This window comes from Heloderma suspectum, chromosome 2 (genome assembly GCF_057233095.1).
Source record: "Heloderma suspectum isolate Gila_16-S chromosome 2, 16-S_ref, whole genome shotgun sequence".
Classification (NCBI taxonomy): Eukaryota; Metazoa; Chordata; class Lepidosauria; order Squamata; family Helodermatidae; genus Heloderma; species Heloderma suspectum.
In genome coordinates this window covers 165,960,664-165,975,352 of record NC_139459.1, presented here as the reverse complement: position 1 = coordinate 165,975,352, position 14,689 = coordinate 165,960,664, and the positions used below count along the sequence as shown (strand labels likewise).

Genomic DNA, 14,689 nt, shown 5'->3' with positions numbered 1-14,689 from the left:
CCCTGACAGGTGGCTGTCCAGCCTCGTCTCGAATGCCTCCAGTGTGGGAGAGCCCACTACCTCCCTAGGGAATTGGTTCCATTGTCGTATTGCTCTAACAGTCAGGACGTTTTTCCTGATGTTCAGCCGGAATCTGGCTTCCTGTCACTTGAGCCCATTATTCCGGGTCCTGCACTCTGGGATGAGCTAGAAGAGATCCTAGCTGTCTGCTCTGTGACAACCTTTCAAGTACTTGAACAGTGTTATCGTATCTCCCCTTAGTCTTCTCTTCTCACGGCTAAACATGCCCAGTTCTTTCAGTCTCTCCTCATAGGGCTTTGTTTCCAATCTCCTGATCATCTTTGTTGCCCTCCTCTGAACCCTCTCCAGTTTGTCTGCATCCTTCTTAAAGTGTGGTGCCCAGAACTGGACACAGTACTCCAGATGAGGCCTAACCAGTGCTGAGGAGAGGGGAACTAGTACTTCCCGGGATTTGGAAGCGATGCTTCTATTAATGCAGCTCAAAATAGCATTTGCCTTTTCTTTAGCCACATCACATTGTTGGCTCATATTCCGCTTGTGATCTACAACAATTCCAAGATCCTTCTCACTTGTAGTGTGGTTGAGCCACATATCCTCCATCTTGTAACTGTGCATTTGGTTTCTTTTTCCTAGGTACAGAACTTGGCATTTATTCCTATTACATTTCATTCTGTTGTTTTCTGCCCAGCACTCTAGTCTATCAAGATCACTTTGAATTTTGTTTCTGTCTTCCAAAGTATTAGCTATCCCACCCAATTTTGTGTCATCTGCAAATTTGATCAGCATTCCCTGCACCTCCTCCTCCAAGTCATTAATAAAAATGTTGAAGAGCACTGGGCCCAGGACTGAGCCCTGAGGTACCCCACTCGTTATCTCTCCCCAGTTTGAGAAGGTCCTATTGATAAGCACTCTTTGAGTCTGATTCTGTAGCCAACTGTGGATCCACCGGATCGTTGTTTCATCTAGCCCACTTTGAGCTAGTTTGCTCATCAGGATTATCATGGGGCACTTCGTCGAAAGCTTTGCTGAAGTCGAGGTATATGATGTCAACAGCATTCACGGTCCACAAGGGAGGTTACTTGATCAAAAAATGAGATCAGATTCGTCTGGCAGGATTTGTTCTTGACAAATCCATGTTGGCTTCAAGTAATCACGGCATTGTTTCCAAGGTGCTTCCAGATGGATTGCTTTATCATCTGCTCCAGAATTTTCCCAGGGATTGATGTCAGACTGACTGGTCTGTAGTTCCCAGGTTCCTCCTTTTTACCCTTTTTGAAGATAGGGACAACATTAGCCCTCCTCCAGTCATCTGGCACTTCACCCATCCTCCATGATTTCTCAAAGAGAATACACAGTGGTTCTGAGAGTTCTTCTGCCAGTTCATTACTCTAGGATGCAGTTTATCTGGCCCTGGAGATTTGAACTCATTCAAAGTCATGAGGTGTTCCTTGACCATATGGCTATCGATCTCAAGCTGCAGTCCTGCCCCTTCAGCCTGTACTTCGCCTTTGCCAGGGGGGTCATAGACCCTCTTTTGGGAGAAGACTGAGCCAAAGTAAGAATTGAGCACCTCTGCCTTTTCTTTCTGTTATCGTTATGCCATCCTTATTTAATAGCTGAACAACCATTTATTTCCTCTGCCTTTTACTATGCACGTAGCTGAAGAAAGCCTTTTTGTTGTTTTTAGCATCCCTTGCTAACCTCAGCTCATTCTCAGCTTTAGCCTTCCTGACGCGATCCTTGCAATTCTGTGCCACCTGCCTGTACTCTTCCTTTGTTACTTGGCCTTCCTTCCACTTCCTTTATGTGCCCTTTTTTGTTTTCAGGTCATCTCTAAGCTTTTTGTGAAGCCACATTGGCTTCTTCTGTTGTCTTTCACCTTGTCTTCTTGTTGGAATTGTTCGTAATTGTGCCTTGAGAATTCCCTTTTTTAAAAGCTCCCACCCATCTTGGACTCCTTTTCTTGTTAGGGTCACTTGTCATGGGACCTTACTGATCATTGTTCTAAGTTTATCAAAATCACCTTTCCTAAAATCCAAGGTACGCATTTGACCACACTCGGCTTTTGCTTCCCTTAGAACCAAGAACTCAAGTACAACATGGTTGCTTTCCCCCAGAGTTCCTGTAACTGCTACTTTATCCACTAAGTCATCTCTGTTGGTTAGGATCAAGTCAAGGATAGCCAATCCTCTAGTTCCTTCCTCTACTTTCTGTAGGAGGAAGTTATCCACCACACAAGTCAGGAATTTCCTGGAGGGGCCATGTTTTGCAGAATTTGTCTCCCAACAAATATCAGCGAAATTGAAGTCCCCCATTACTACTACATCATGCTTCCTTAAAACATTGGCTATTTGCTTTTCAAAAGTTTCATCCTTGTCTTCTTGATTGGGTGGCTGGTAGTGGACTCCGACCATTAGGTTCCTTTTATTCTTTGCTCCATTTATTTTGATCCAGATGCTCTCGATGGGGCTACCAAGCTCATCCTCGTGTATTTCTGGGCAGAGACATGTATTTTTCACATACAGTGCAACCCCAGCTCCCTTTCTGTTCCTCCTGTTCTTTTTGAACAAGTTATATCCTTCAATTGCTGTATTCCAGTCAAGTCTCAGTTATACCTATCAAGTCATAATTTCCCTCCTGTATTAAGAGTTCAAGTTCGTTCTGTTTGTTTCCCATATTCTGGGCATTAGTATATAGACATCGAAGACCACGTGCTTCATAGTCTGGCTTTCCTCCTACATGTGTCTGAAGACTATTATTGGGCACTATTAGAGCTGTTCTCTCCGTTGCAGTGCATGAGCCTACATCCATTGTTACCCCCAACTTTATATCTCCCTTTCCCATAGGATTCAGTTTAAAGCCCTCCTGATGAAGTTCTTCATGCTGTGGCCAAACATATTCTTCCCATCCTTTGTGAGGTGCAACCCATCCCTTGCCAGCAGCCCATCTTCCAAGAAGTATAGCCCGTGGTCCCAGAATCCAAATCTCTCTTATTGGCACCACCTTCGTAGCCAGTCATTCACCCAGAGTATTTTTCGTTCCCTTTCTATCCCTCTTCTAACTACTGGAAGGATGGATGAGAAAACTATCTGGGCCCCAAAGTTCTTGAGTTTCCTTCCCAAAGCTTCAAACTCTGACGTGATTTCTTCGTAGCTCCGCTCGGCGGTATCATTTGTTCCCACATGGATGAGAAGAAAGGGATACCTGTCAATGGGCTTTATGAGTGCAGGCAACCCTTCAGTCACATCTCTAATCTGTCCTTCCAGGAGACAACATACCTGGCGAGTCCACGGGTCTTCGCGACATACTTGGGTCTCGATCCCACGCAGCAAGGAGTCTCCCACTACTACCACTCTTCTCTTCTTGTTGTTGTAGGCCTGGGTTTCATTGCCTCTGTTTGACTGACCTTCAGCCTCTTGCTCACTCTCATGTAGGTTCCTCTGTGATTCTTCCTCTGCAGGCTGTCCTCCAGTCTCTTCCGCAAGTACCTGGAATTGGTTCCACAGCTCCACTGCTTCCACTGGTGCAGAGTGGCATCTAGTTCTTCTTCTCCTAACTGTCACCCTTTTCCAAGGAGTATCCTCTACGCCATTTTTCCTCACCTCAGCATTTCCCACTTCTGCCTCATCCTGCTGTTGCTCTTCAAGCTTCTGGTCTTCCCTTTGCTGCTGTAGTTCCCCCATTCTGTCCAAGAACTCTTCGTGTTCTCTTATTCCCTGGAGGGTCGACAGTTGCTGCTCCAGTCCACTTACTTTTTCTTCCAGCAGCGTGATCAACTTGCACTTGTTGCAGGTGTAGGCCATGTTGTTCTCAGGCAAGAAAACAAACATTGCACACACCTTGCAGGTCACCACCACTGGCGAGTCTTGTCCTTCCATAGCCTCTTTCCCCTTTTTGTGTCTAGCTTTCTGATTGTTCTAGACTAGACTGTGCCTGCTCCTCTACTCAGTAGAGGTTAAAAGCAGAGTCCCACTGGTGTGGAAGTGTGTGTTACAAGACAAATAAATGAAAAAAAAAGTTTGTTAAAAAAGAAAAAAAATGTTAGGGGCTTCCCCCTTGACCTCCCCTGCCGAATTCCCCTGGCCAACTCCTGTTTGCTCCCCCTGTTCACTCGCTCTCTGGGAGCTTGCTTGCTTCTGTAGTCCCTGGACCAGCCGGAGCAGCTTGCTATGCTCTGCTCTGCTCAGCTGGGAGGCAGGAAACAGACTGAAGCTTCCTGCCCACTCAGCTGCTGGGAGTACTCAGGCCACACACACCCAATCCAGTAGGATCTCTCAGAAGCACCTGGTGAGCTCACAGCCACACAGAAGGATAAAGGGCAGCCCCCTGGGCTTCCTGCAGCCCATTTACCTCTTAGCCTCTGTCTCCTTTGTCTCTTCTACCACTGCAACTCCCTTGGCCAACTCCTGTTTGCTCCCCCTGTTCACTTGCTCTGGTCACTCGCTCTCTGGAAGCTTGCTTGCTTCTGTAGTCCCTGGACCAGCTGGAGCAGCTTGCTCTGCTCTGCTCAGCTGGGAGGCGGAAAACAGACTGAGACCCATCATCATGAGTCTCAGTCATGAGATTCAAGGGCTTGTGCTAGAAATATAAGGTCCACTGGGTGTGCTTGAAGAAGGGGCTTTGCTATCTGACTGAGTTTGGAAATTCTGTCTGGAGCTAAAAGTATTATGCCCTTGGAGGTATCTAGAACTGCTCTCAAGTGAATGGGGACTGGGGGTGTTTGAAGTGGCTCTTTTTGAATTGTATTACGAACCAATGGTCCTGGAAATTGGACAGCGTGATCTGTAGATCTGAATGGGTCTCTGTCAGTGATGGGGACCTCAGATGAAGGTTGTACAAGCAAGGGTAGATGTGAACGGCCTTGAGCTGGAGGTGAACTAGCACCACCAGCATGAGCTTGGAGAAGGCTCTTGGTGCTGACGCCAGGCTGAAGGGCGCTGCCCTGTATTGGCAGTGGCACCCCATGAAAACAAAGTGAAGAAGTCTCATGTGCTGTACAGCTACGGGGACATGGAGGTAGGCCTCCACGAGGTCTATTGCAGATAGCAAATCTCCCTGGTGTAGGCCCTCCTTGATGGTTGCTCAGAGGGGCAGGGGGGCAGTTCTATGGCCCCTACCTCTTGCTGATGAGCAACTGCTGCGGACATTAGCTATTGCTTCTGGACAGACCTGGAAGAAGGGGAAAGGGAAGTAATCTACTTCTGGGGGTGGAGTGAAACTCCAGAAAATATCTGTGTTTAATAGTGTTTAGAGTCCAGGTGTCTGGTGCTGCCTGCTTCCATGTGTGGAGGAAGTGTTGCAGCCTTCCTCCTGCACATGCAGGAACAGAAGTCAGAACTGTTGGGGAGGGGTCTTGGAGAACTGGGAAGGATCTACTCTGCCCGGAGTATTAGTATTAGTATTATATTTATTTATATCCCGCCTTTCCCCCCAATACCGGGAGCAGAGGATTGAATCTGGTCCAGGACCAGGTAGGCTTTAAGAAAGGGAAAAGGACGTCAAGGCCAAAAGGAAGGGTTGAATGGGGACCTGAAGGTACAAAAGGAACAGAGGGCCCTATTAGGTTTCCTTTCATCTTTCTTAGAAGAAGTGGGCATACCCTTCTTCTTGTCATCAATTTCCACTAAGATATTCTTAACAGCCTCTTCTCCAAAGAGGTGGGGCCCTTCCACTTGGAAGGGTGGCCAAGTTTCCTTTGGAATAAGCATCCACGTTGCAGTGTTTTAACCAAGGTGAACATATCGCCACTGTGGTCGCAGGAATGGAATGTGCTACATAAATCATAGAATCCTGTGTGGCATGTCACATAAAGGTGTAAGTCTTATATAGTTGTAATAAACTCCTAAGTAGGGTGAAACTATCCAACTCCTATTGTTAATAGCACCTGTGAAGGCAGGATCCCGCCAGGACCAGCCCCAACCTCCCTGTGAGGGAGGGCTGCCCAGGACCCGATCCTGGGGTCCCCTTCCCAAAAATAGGACTGGCCAAACCCGGCCTTTCAGTCCCCCAAAATACCCAGTAGCCACCCTCGTAAGCCAAGAGGCACTGAAATTATCACTAAGGTTCTGCAGGGAGACCACACCAACTAAAGACTGGATAAAGGTTTCTTAAGATCAATATAAAGGGGTAGAGGGAAAGGGAAGAATGGAAGTAGCAAGTTACACACAGGGTACAAAGCTAAATCACTTAACTATATACAGAGAGCTTCATGAACACACACCCAAGCCAAAATAATAAATCTACCTGGCCTATCCTTACATACCTAAGCATGGATCTTCCCAGCTAGCAACCAGCCGTCTGCAGGTCCAGAACCACCAGGATGAAGGGAGACCCCATGCCTTGACCTCAGCCCACTTTTGAAGCCCAGCCTTGACAACCCAGGGCAGATTTTGCTTCAGCCAATCACTGGCTCAGTCCCTGGGTGGACCACCCTTGCCTCCAAGGAGCAACTCCCCACCAACTCCAGCTGTTGGCACTTTCTAGTTAGCAGGGACTGCATCTAGCCTTGGGCAAAGGGCCGAGGAGCCTCTAGATTACAAACAATTCCAGGTGGTTACATCCTACGTGACAGCCTGACCCAATCTTATGGCGGAAAGCAGGCCATTATCCTTGACAGCACCCTCCACTCAAGGGAGGGTAAGCCCTAAAGAAAAAAGGATGCTGTGGAAGAAGCCCAAAGCACCAAGACAGTGGCCTCATGAGCCTTATTGCTGCTTCATTGTGCTTTTCGGTAGATTCTTGAAGCAGGGCATCCCCATCTTTAGGACTCATGGCTCCCGAGAGTAAGGCTGCCACAGGAACATCAACAAAGGGCACCTTAAGTTCTTTGATAACTCTCTGTGGTAAAGAATAATGCCTTTGTGCCAGGTTGGAGGCCTTCCTGCTTTGGAGGGGGCCATTCCATTTGGCTTTAACCAGTTTGTCAAAAGACAAAGGGAAAAGGACGTCAAGATTAGATGGCTTTGGCTCTGGAAACAAGGCATCATTTCTAGGAAAAGGCCTGGCTGGTCCTGAGTGAAGGAATGAATATTTAAAGGCACCATAGCTTTGGACAGAATAGGAAGGAAGTCTTCCTTATCCTATTGGAAGGCTCTTCCACTGAATCCAGACAATTCCCCTTCTAATTGTGCTGCTGCATCTAACAAAACAGGAGAATCTGAGTCTGAAAGATGCTCATGCGAAACCCTTTTAGTCTTACAGTGCTTTCCTTTAGTAGTGACCTGAAGGTCTTAAAAGATGCCTTATGACAATTCAGACCATTGGTCCATCCAACTCAGGATAATTTACACTGAGTAGCAGCAGCTTTGCAGGGGTTCAGGCACAGAAGGGTCTTTCCCTGTCCTACGTGGAGGTACCAGGAATCGAACCCAGGACCTTTTGAATGCAAAGCATATGCTCTACCACTGCGCTATGGAGCTTCCTCTGATCTTGTGGCAGGGGTGGGGGGACTTGCTTAGCCATTTGCCTTGAGAAAGAGGCATGGGCATCCAAAGGGGCCTGCTGTATCTCTATTTCCTCCCTGGGGATGGCCGAGTATGCTTGATAACCCAAGCAGTACAGGCCTGGGAAAATGAAAGTGATTTTTGGTGGGAAAACACCGCCTCATCCCACTCTGAAGGTCCCCAGAATTGCTTACAGACCCTAGCGAAGACTTCCGGGTTGATGTCTGAATCAGTCTCAGGTGAGGCGGGAACAGATGACAGGATGCGCACTCCTGCATCTTCCCATTCCAGAGGGAATCTGCCACAATCAGCCTCCATTTGCTGCATTGTATGACGGTTGATTGCTGTAATGGCATCAGAATCAGCGTGGCATGGTCGGGCATCATCTTTGCCTGGACACCACAGGCCCCCTGACAGAATCCCGGTGAGGCATGGGCGTCAGCTTTTCCCTCTATACTGCAGGCCCCCCGGAGAGATCCTTGTGATATGAAGCAGCAGTGACCAATCACTCATCTGATTTGAAAGGGGGAGGTGCTCTATGAGCAGCAGTTTGGGTCCAAGCAACTCTTATATGAGTTACTGACCTTCCTTTTTCCTTCCCAGGTCTGGAGTTTTTCTTGCTTGTTGGAGCCATCTTGTAGCAAAAGAAGGAAAAGGCAAGAGAAGGAAAAGAAACAAACACTCTCTCTCTCCCTGACCCCCTTAAACAGAGAATAGAAAAATTGGGAAAGGACAGAAGATACACTCCAAGGTTATGTAGAGATAAAAAACAGAAAAAGAGAATGAGATAATAAGAGGCCTGAATAGAGTTTGTTGAAGAAACTAGAACAAGCTCTGTCAGGTGCAGAGGCAAGGAACAAACTGGCTGGGAGGAGCCACAGTGGCCAGGACCAAGGCAAAAAGCCTGGTCACATGTTCCTTGCCTGTCCTGGGCAGTGGGAGGAGTTAACCCATGATGGCTGTCTCCTTGCACTGGATGGGAATGCCACACCACATATGTGCCCCCACAAAGCACAAGATACCCATTTTACAGGAAAAAAATGGTGATGGTCTCTGACACCGCCACCAAAAGTAAACTGGCAAAACCTCCTCCTAAAAAGAACAGACAGGCAAACATACTCCCAAAAGCAAAAAAAAGAAAAAGAAAAGAAACAGGCAAATCTGTTCCCCCCCCCACCCAAAAACCCCTCCCGCACAAAAAGAAACAGGCAGCAGTCAGGCAAACTGCCCCCCCAAACCAACCACACACAGGCACAACTCTCTCCCCAAAACCAAAGATACAACTACTGTCCCCCCCAAACACACACACACACACACACACCCCTTCCCCAAAGAAAAAAAACCCCAAAATCATACTGGCACTTCCTCCCAACACACGTACACACACACACACACACACACACACAGAGGCCGAACACCCCCACTTCCTCCAGCATCTGCCATGCCTCCCAAGCAGTGTCTGTTCCTTTTTTCTTCTTTTGAAAAGCAGTTTTAGCTAGCTGGACATACTGCAAAGGAGCAGATGCCCTCTGCCTTCTTCCTTTCCTCTCAGAAGAATGCTCTGGGGCTCATCAGGGTCCCAGTGGCATACTGGGGAAAAGAAAAGGAGGCTGAAGGCCAGAGATCTCCTTTGCAGACATGGATCTTTAAAAAAATAAAGATTAAACATATTTTAAAATCGTAAAAAAAAAAAAAAAACTATCAGGAGAGGCAGGGGACACCCAGGGTGTGTCTAAGGGTGCTGTTGTGCCCACAGATGCCTCATTGTCAACCTCTGCTCTTGACTGTCCAGAATTCTTTACCTTTTGTGTCTGAAATGCTCACAGCCAGCACCTCCCAGGTTGTGATTGAATCCTTCAGGTAAAAAGACACTATCTTGGATGAGATCCTAGATAAAAAGAGAATGGTGTCATGTCATACTTGGGTGCAGCTGCTATCGTGTGCTATGGTATACAATTCCCCTCTGTGTCTTCAAAACATTTAGGAAAATTTACCCTTGTCCTGATGGTGCAGCTTTGTGCACTTCCTCTCATCCCTGCTAACAGCAGCCCATAATGAAGTGGGGTGGGGGTGGGAAACACATAACAGATTGGGAGATGGAGTACATTGTCCTAGGCATTACAGGGAAGGAACAGGGATCTATATGTGTGGTTGCTGTTTTCAGCAGCAGCCCCATATACAGCGTAACATTCAGTTCCTGTCTAAAGAAGCCTGTTGAAAATGGAGACAGCTGTTCCATTTATTGCCTCTAGAGTCCCACCACTTTGAAGGAGGAACCATGTTCATTCCACAACAGCAAGCCAGTTAAACAGAAATGCAGGCTTAAAAAAACACAACAACTGTATACAGAAGCTCTCCCTTTCCCAAAGGCTGGTGGCCAACCCAGTACATCAGGCAAGAGCAAAGGGGCAGCATTCCCCCCATATATACTATTTACTGGCCCCTCTGCCATTTTCCTTCCCTTTCATGCTGTCAAAGAAGAAGGGTAGACACTTCCCGCCTCAGAACTGAGATAAAGTTTTTCACCTCCAGTGGGGACTGGAGAGTAAACCTTGGGCTCCACTTAGGCTCTTTTCTTTTCCCTTCTTCTAGGATGTGGAATCCTGGAGTAAGGCTCTCTTTAGTCTAGAGACAAGCCTGATTTCCCATCTTTATGTGGGACAGCTAAGTTTGCCTTCAGACTCAAAAGTGGGCTAATTCAGAGAGGAGAATGTAGACATGGGTAGTGTCCTTTACCCTTGATCGTTAGGAGGTGCAGTCAGCTGTTCCGTTTGCCACAACCAGCTCTCTGGAAATTCTGTTCTGGAGATGATCATTTCATCTGGGAAGAACTCATCATCTAAGTCACCTGGGAAAACAAGAGGCACAGACTTAGCTTTGATTAACTTATTACTGTGATGTTGCCTCGAAAGGTGCAGAAAACTGATCCAAAGCTTGACTTCTTGGATCCTCCTCGTTAAGAGGAGAATAAAAACTATTTCACCATGCTTGAATGGCTAATGCTTAGCCCCTGCATAGTGTCTGTACTGTTTAATACAACAAGTCTGATATGGAAGGACTCTAATGGGGGAGTGCAACCTTGCTAATTCTGCTCTATCTCTCATCGGCTTTTGATACCATTAACCATGGTATCCTCCTGGATTGACTCCGTGGGTGGGCATCGGAGGCACTGTGTTACAGTGGTTCCAGTCCTATCTGTGGGGATGATTTCAGACAGTAACATTGGGTGACCATTCTTCATCCCCTTGGCAATTGAGCTATGGGGTTCCGCAGGTTACTATCCTGTCCCCAATGTTGTTTAACATCTACAGTCAGGGCCAGAAATATTGGAGCAAGGATAACTGTTTTGGCAGTTGGCCTCTGTACACCACCACATTGAAGTTGAAAGGAAACACAGTCAGCACTTTCAGCTGTAATTCAAGGGGTTTGACAAAAGTGGGGCACTAAACATTCAGGAAGGACAGCTAGTGGCATACACACACACCCATTGTTGGTGGCTCATAAGTAATGGAACAAACCAACATCATTTCAAACTGAAGGATCGCCTTTAATACCTGGATGAAAATCCTTTGCAGTCAATGACTGCCTGAAGTCTGGAACCCATGGACATGACCAAATGCTGAATTTCCTCCCTCGAGATGCTTTGCCAGGCCTTTACTGCAGGCAGCTGCCTTCAGCTGCTGCTTGTTTGTGGGTCTTTCTGCCTTCAGTCTTGTCTTCAGTAAGTGAAAAGCATGCTCTATTGGGTTGAGATCAGGTGACTGACTTGGCCACTGAAGAACATCCCACTTCTTTGCCTTCAGAAGCTCTTGGGTGGCTTTTGTGGTATGTTTTGGGTCATTATCCCTCTGCGATATGAAGCGGCGTCCTATCAGGTTGGCAGCATTCGGCTGAACCTGAGCAGAAAGTATAGTCCTATACACTTCAGAATTCATCCTGCTGCTTTTATCAGCAGTCAGGTCATCATTAAACACCAGTGACCCGGTTCCATTGGCAGCCATACATGCCCATGCCGTAATACTGCCTCCACCATGTTTGACAGATGATGTGGTATACTTTGGATCATGAGCTGTTCCTTTCCTTCTCCATACTTTTCTCTCCCGATCATTCTGGTACAAGTTAATCTTGGTTTCATCAGTCCAAAGACTCTTATTCCAGAACTGGGAAGGCTTTTTGAGGTTTTTGCTGGCAAAGGCTAATCTGGCCTTTCAGTTCTTGAGTGTTACCAGTGTTTTGCACCTTGTTGTGAAGCCTCTGTATTTACATTCATAAAGCCGTCTCTTGACTGTAGATGTCGACAATGACATGCCTACCTCCGCAAGAGTGTTCTTGACCTGGTTAGATGTGAAAGGGTTCCTCTTCACCCTGAGCAGAATGCTGCGGTCATCCACTTTAGTTGTCTTCCATGGTCTTCCAGACCTTTTGCTGTTGCTGAGCTTGCCAGTTAATTCCTTCTTTTTCAGGATGCTCCAAACTGTTGTATTGGCCACTCCCACTGTTTTTGCTATCTCTCTGGTGGGTTTATTTTGTTTCCTCAGCCTACTGATGGCCTCCCTCACTCACATGGGCACCTTGTTGGACCTCTTGTTGGGAGTTCCAGTGAACAGCTACCAAATGCAAATGTAACACTCAGAACCACCTCCAGGCCTTTTATCTGCTTGACTGGTCATGGGGTAACCAGGAAACAGGCCACACCTGGCCATGCAGCTGCTTGTCAGCCATACGTTCCATTACTTATGAGCCACCAAGGATAGGTGTGTGTGTATGCCACTGGCTGTCCTTCCTGAATGGTTAGTGCCCCACTTTTGTCAAACCCCTTGAATTACAGCTGAAAGTCCTGACTTCGCTCCCATCTGGGTGTGTTTCCTTTCACCTTCAGTGTGGTGATGTGCAGAGGCCAACTGCCAAAACAGTTATCCTTGCTCCAATATTGCTGGCCCCGACTGTATATGAAGCCAATGGGAGCGGTCATTAGGAGATTTTGAGCCAAGTGCCATCAGTATGCTGATGACACACAGCTCTATCTCCCTGTGACATCTGAATCAGGAGAGGGTGTGCAAGTCCTGGATCAGTGCCTAGACGCGGTAATGGGCTGGATGAGGGCCAATAAACTGAAACTGAATCATCACAGTGCCACTTTTTCTCCCTTCCTTCAAACTCTTCCTCAAAACCCACTTTCTCTATGAAGGCTTTGGCTTAACTTATAGTCCTCACCTCCACCTCAAACAAAACCTAAGCAGATGAAACTGCATTTGTGCATATTGATCCCTTCTTACCCTTGTGTCTCCGCTTCCCTCCTCTCTTAGTTGCTTCCCTTCCATCAAAGCACAAGGGCCAGTCTTCCTAATGTAAAGTGTCACATACAACAATGGCCTCATATCAATAATAAATAATAATACATTCCAAAGGGTTTTACAGCCCTTCCTGGTATCCTTACTAGCCAAGTCTTCCATCTCCCCAGTACAGTACTTTTGAATTATGTTTTTGTTAAAAACAGAAACTAAACTCTACTTGCTTCTTGTCAGTTGCAGCACTTCATCCCGTTGTAGGTTATCCCGTATGCCTCTGATGTAGCGGCAACATTCAAGGAAGACATTTTGGCAGTTGGGCTGATCCACAATGTAGTGTGCACGCATTTCACATGTGTGCTCCATGGGGTTCTCACGCATGCCATCTTCACAGCATATTCTTGACGTCTGATCCTGATACTGGGCAGCTGAAACATGCAAGTCTCATGAACCTTCAGAGAAAAAACCACCTCCATTAAGGAGAGTATCTCATTATATCTCATTATCATCAACAGGAGGAAAGAGCAAGTGTCTCCTGTAGATGTTTGTGGGGAGGACCCAGTTTTTGTGGTAGAGCATATGGTTTGCATGCAGAAAGCCCAGGTCCAATCTCCAGTTTCTCTAGTGTAAGGGGACTCAAGTGGCAGGGTTGTGGGAAGACCTTTCTCTGGCAAGCAACTGCCAGTCAGAGTAGGTAATACTGGCCTAGATGGACCCCCTGTCTGACTCAGTATGTAAGGCAGCTTTATGAGGGGCCATAGCCCAGCAAAAGAGTATATTTTTCATGCAAAAGGTTCAGTCCTGGGCATCTTACATTGTATTTTATGTTTCCAATTGTTGTGAACTGCCCAGAGAGCTTTGGCTACTGGGCGGTATAGAAATGTAATAAATAAATAAATCTCCTGTTTAAAAGATCTCTGGGAGCAGTGCTAGTAAATACTGGGCTAGCTGGACCAGTGGTCTGCCTGTGGTGCAGTAGAAAGCAGTCTTATATGTGGGAGAGGTAGAGCATAGGCTTTGCCTGCAGAATCTCCCAGGACTTATGGAATGTTGAGGTTAATTGAACCACAGAAAGGAGAGGGTGTTGGCTGGGGAAAAAGGGGGTAATGGAGTGGAAGGGTATTAACTTGCTTAAGGGTGTAATCCTATAGAGAGAGACAGGCACCTCCAACTTCTCCTGAAGTTGGAGGTGACTGCCTATCCAATGCAGGACTCTGGTCTGACATCTGCCAGCTAGCCTGACTTGGTCTGCAACAAGATGGGCCAGCTGGTGGATTTTCTGATGCCACCCGCACTCCTTGTGCTCTTCTTGCCAATGCCAACACTGGCAAGGAGAGTGCGAGGGGTGTGTTCATGTCTGTAGAGGGAGCAGGGGGGGAGGACTCCCTCCCCACTGTCACCGGGCTGAGCCCTCACACTTTCCTTGCTGGTGTCGGCATCAGCAAGGAGAGCATGGTGGTTGCGGGCAGCGGCAGCAGGGAGGGAGGACTCACCCCTCGTGATCTTCTTGTTGGTATTGGCATCAGCAAGGAGACTGCGAGGGATGCGCCCGGTGGCGGGAACTTCTCCCCTTTTGCAGAACTGCAGTGTTCCGCAAATTACTGGTGTAATTTGCGGAACGCCGCAGTTCTGCAAAGGCGGGGAAAGTTCCCGAATTTTGGGAACCACCCCCTGGCTAGGCTGGCGAAGGCAAGCTGAACCAGGGGCATTGCAAGAATCTGTTGGGCCCTAAAAGGGCTGGATTTCCTTGTGATGGACATGGCTAGTTGTCACCCAGTCAGTTATTGCAGATCAGTGCTGGGTTAACTTGTCTGTTCTCCAGCTTCAGGATTGCTCCCTATGGTCCTGAAACTGAACCCTGGCTGATACATGCAGTACTGTCCATGGTCCTGAATCTGCTCTGTCCAGGATCTGCTCCCATCAGCTGCCTCACACTGT

At 47.4% G+C, this 14,689-nt stretch overlaps 1 protein-coding gene across 2 annotated transcripts in view; it reads right to left on the bottom strand.

Moving 5' to 3' along the window:
* The window catches only part of LOC146353124 (A.superbus venom factor 1-like), a 139,396-nt gene that overhangs the window by 56,141 nt on the left and 68,566 nt on the right, over positions 1-14,689 (bottom strand). For both annotated transcript variants that reach the window (XM_084835752.1, XM_084835753.1), the window contains 3 exons: positions 12,979-13,179; positions 10,200-10,311; positions 9,266-9,351 (listed from right to left, as the gene is read on the bottom strand). In XM_084835752.1, coding sequence (XP_084691878.1) covers positions 9,266-9,351; positions 10,200-10,311; positions 12,979-13,179 — 399 coding nt within the window. The remainder of the gene's footprint in view (positions 1-9,265; positions 9,352-10,199; positions 10,312-12,978; positions 13,180-14,689) is intronic.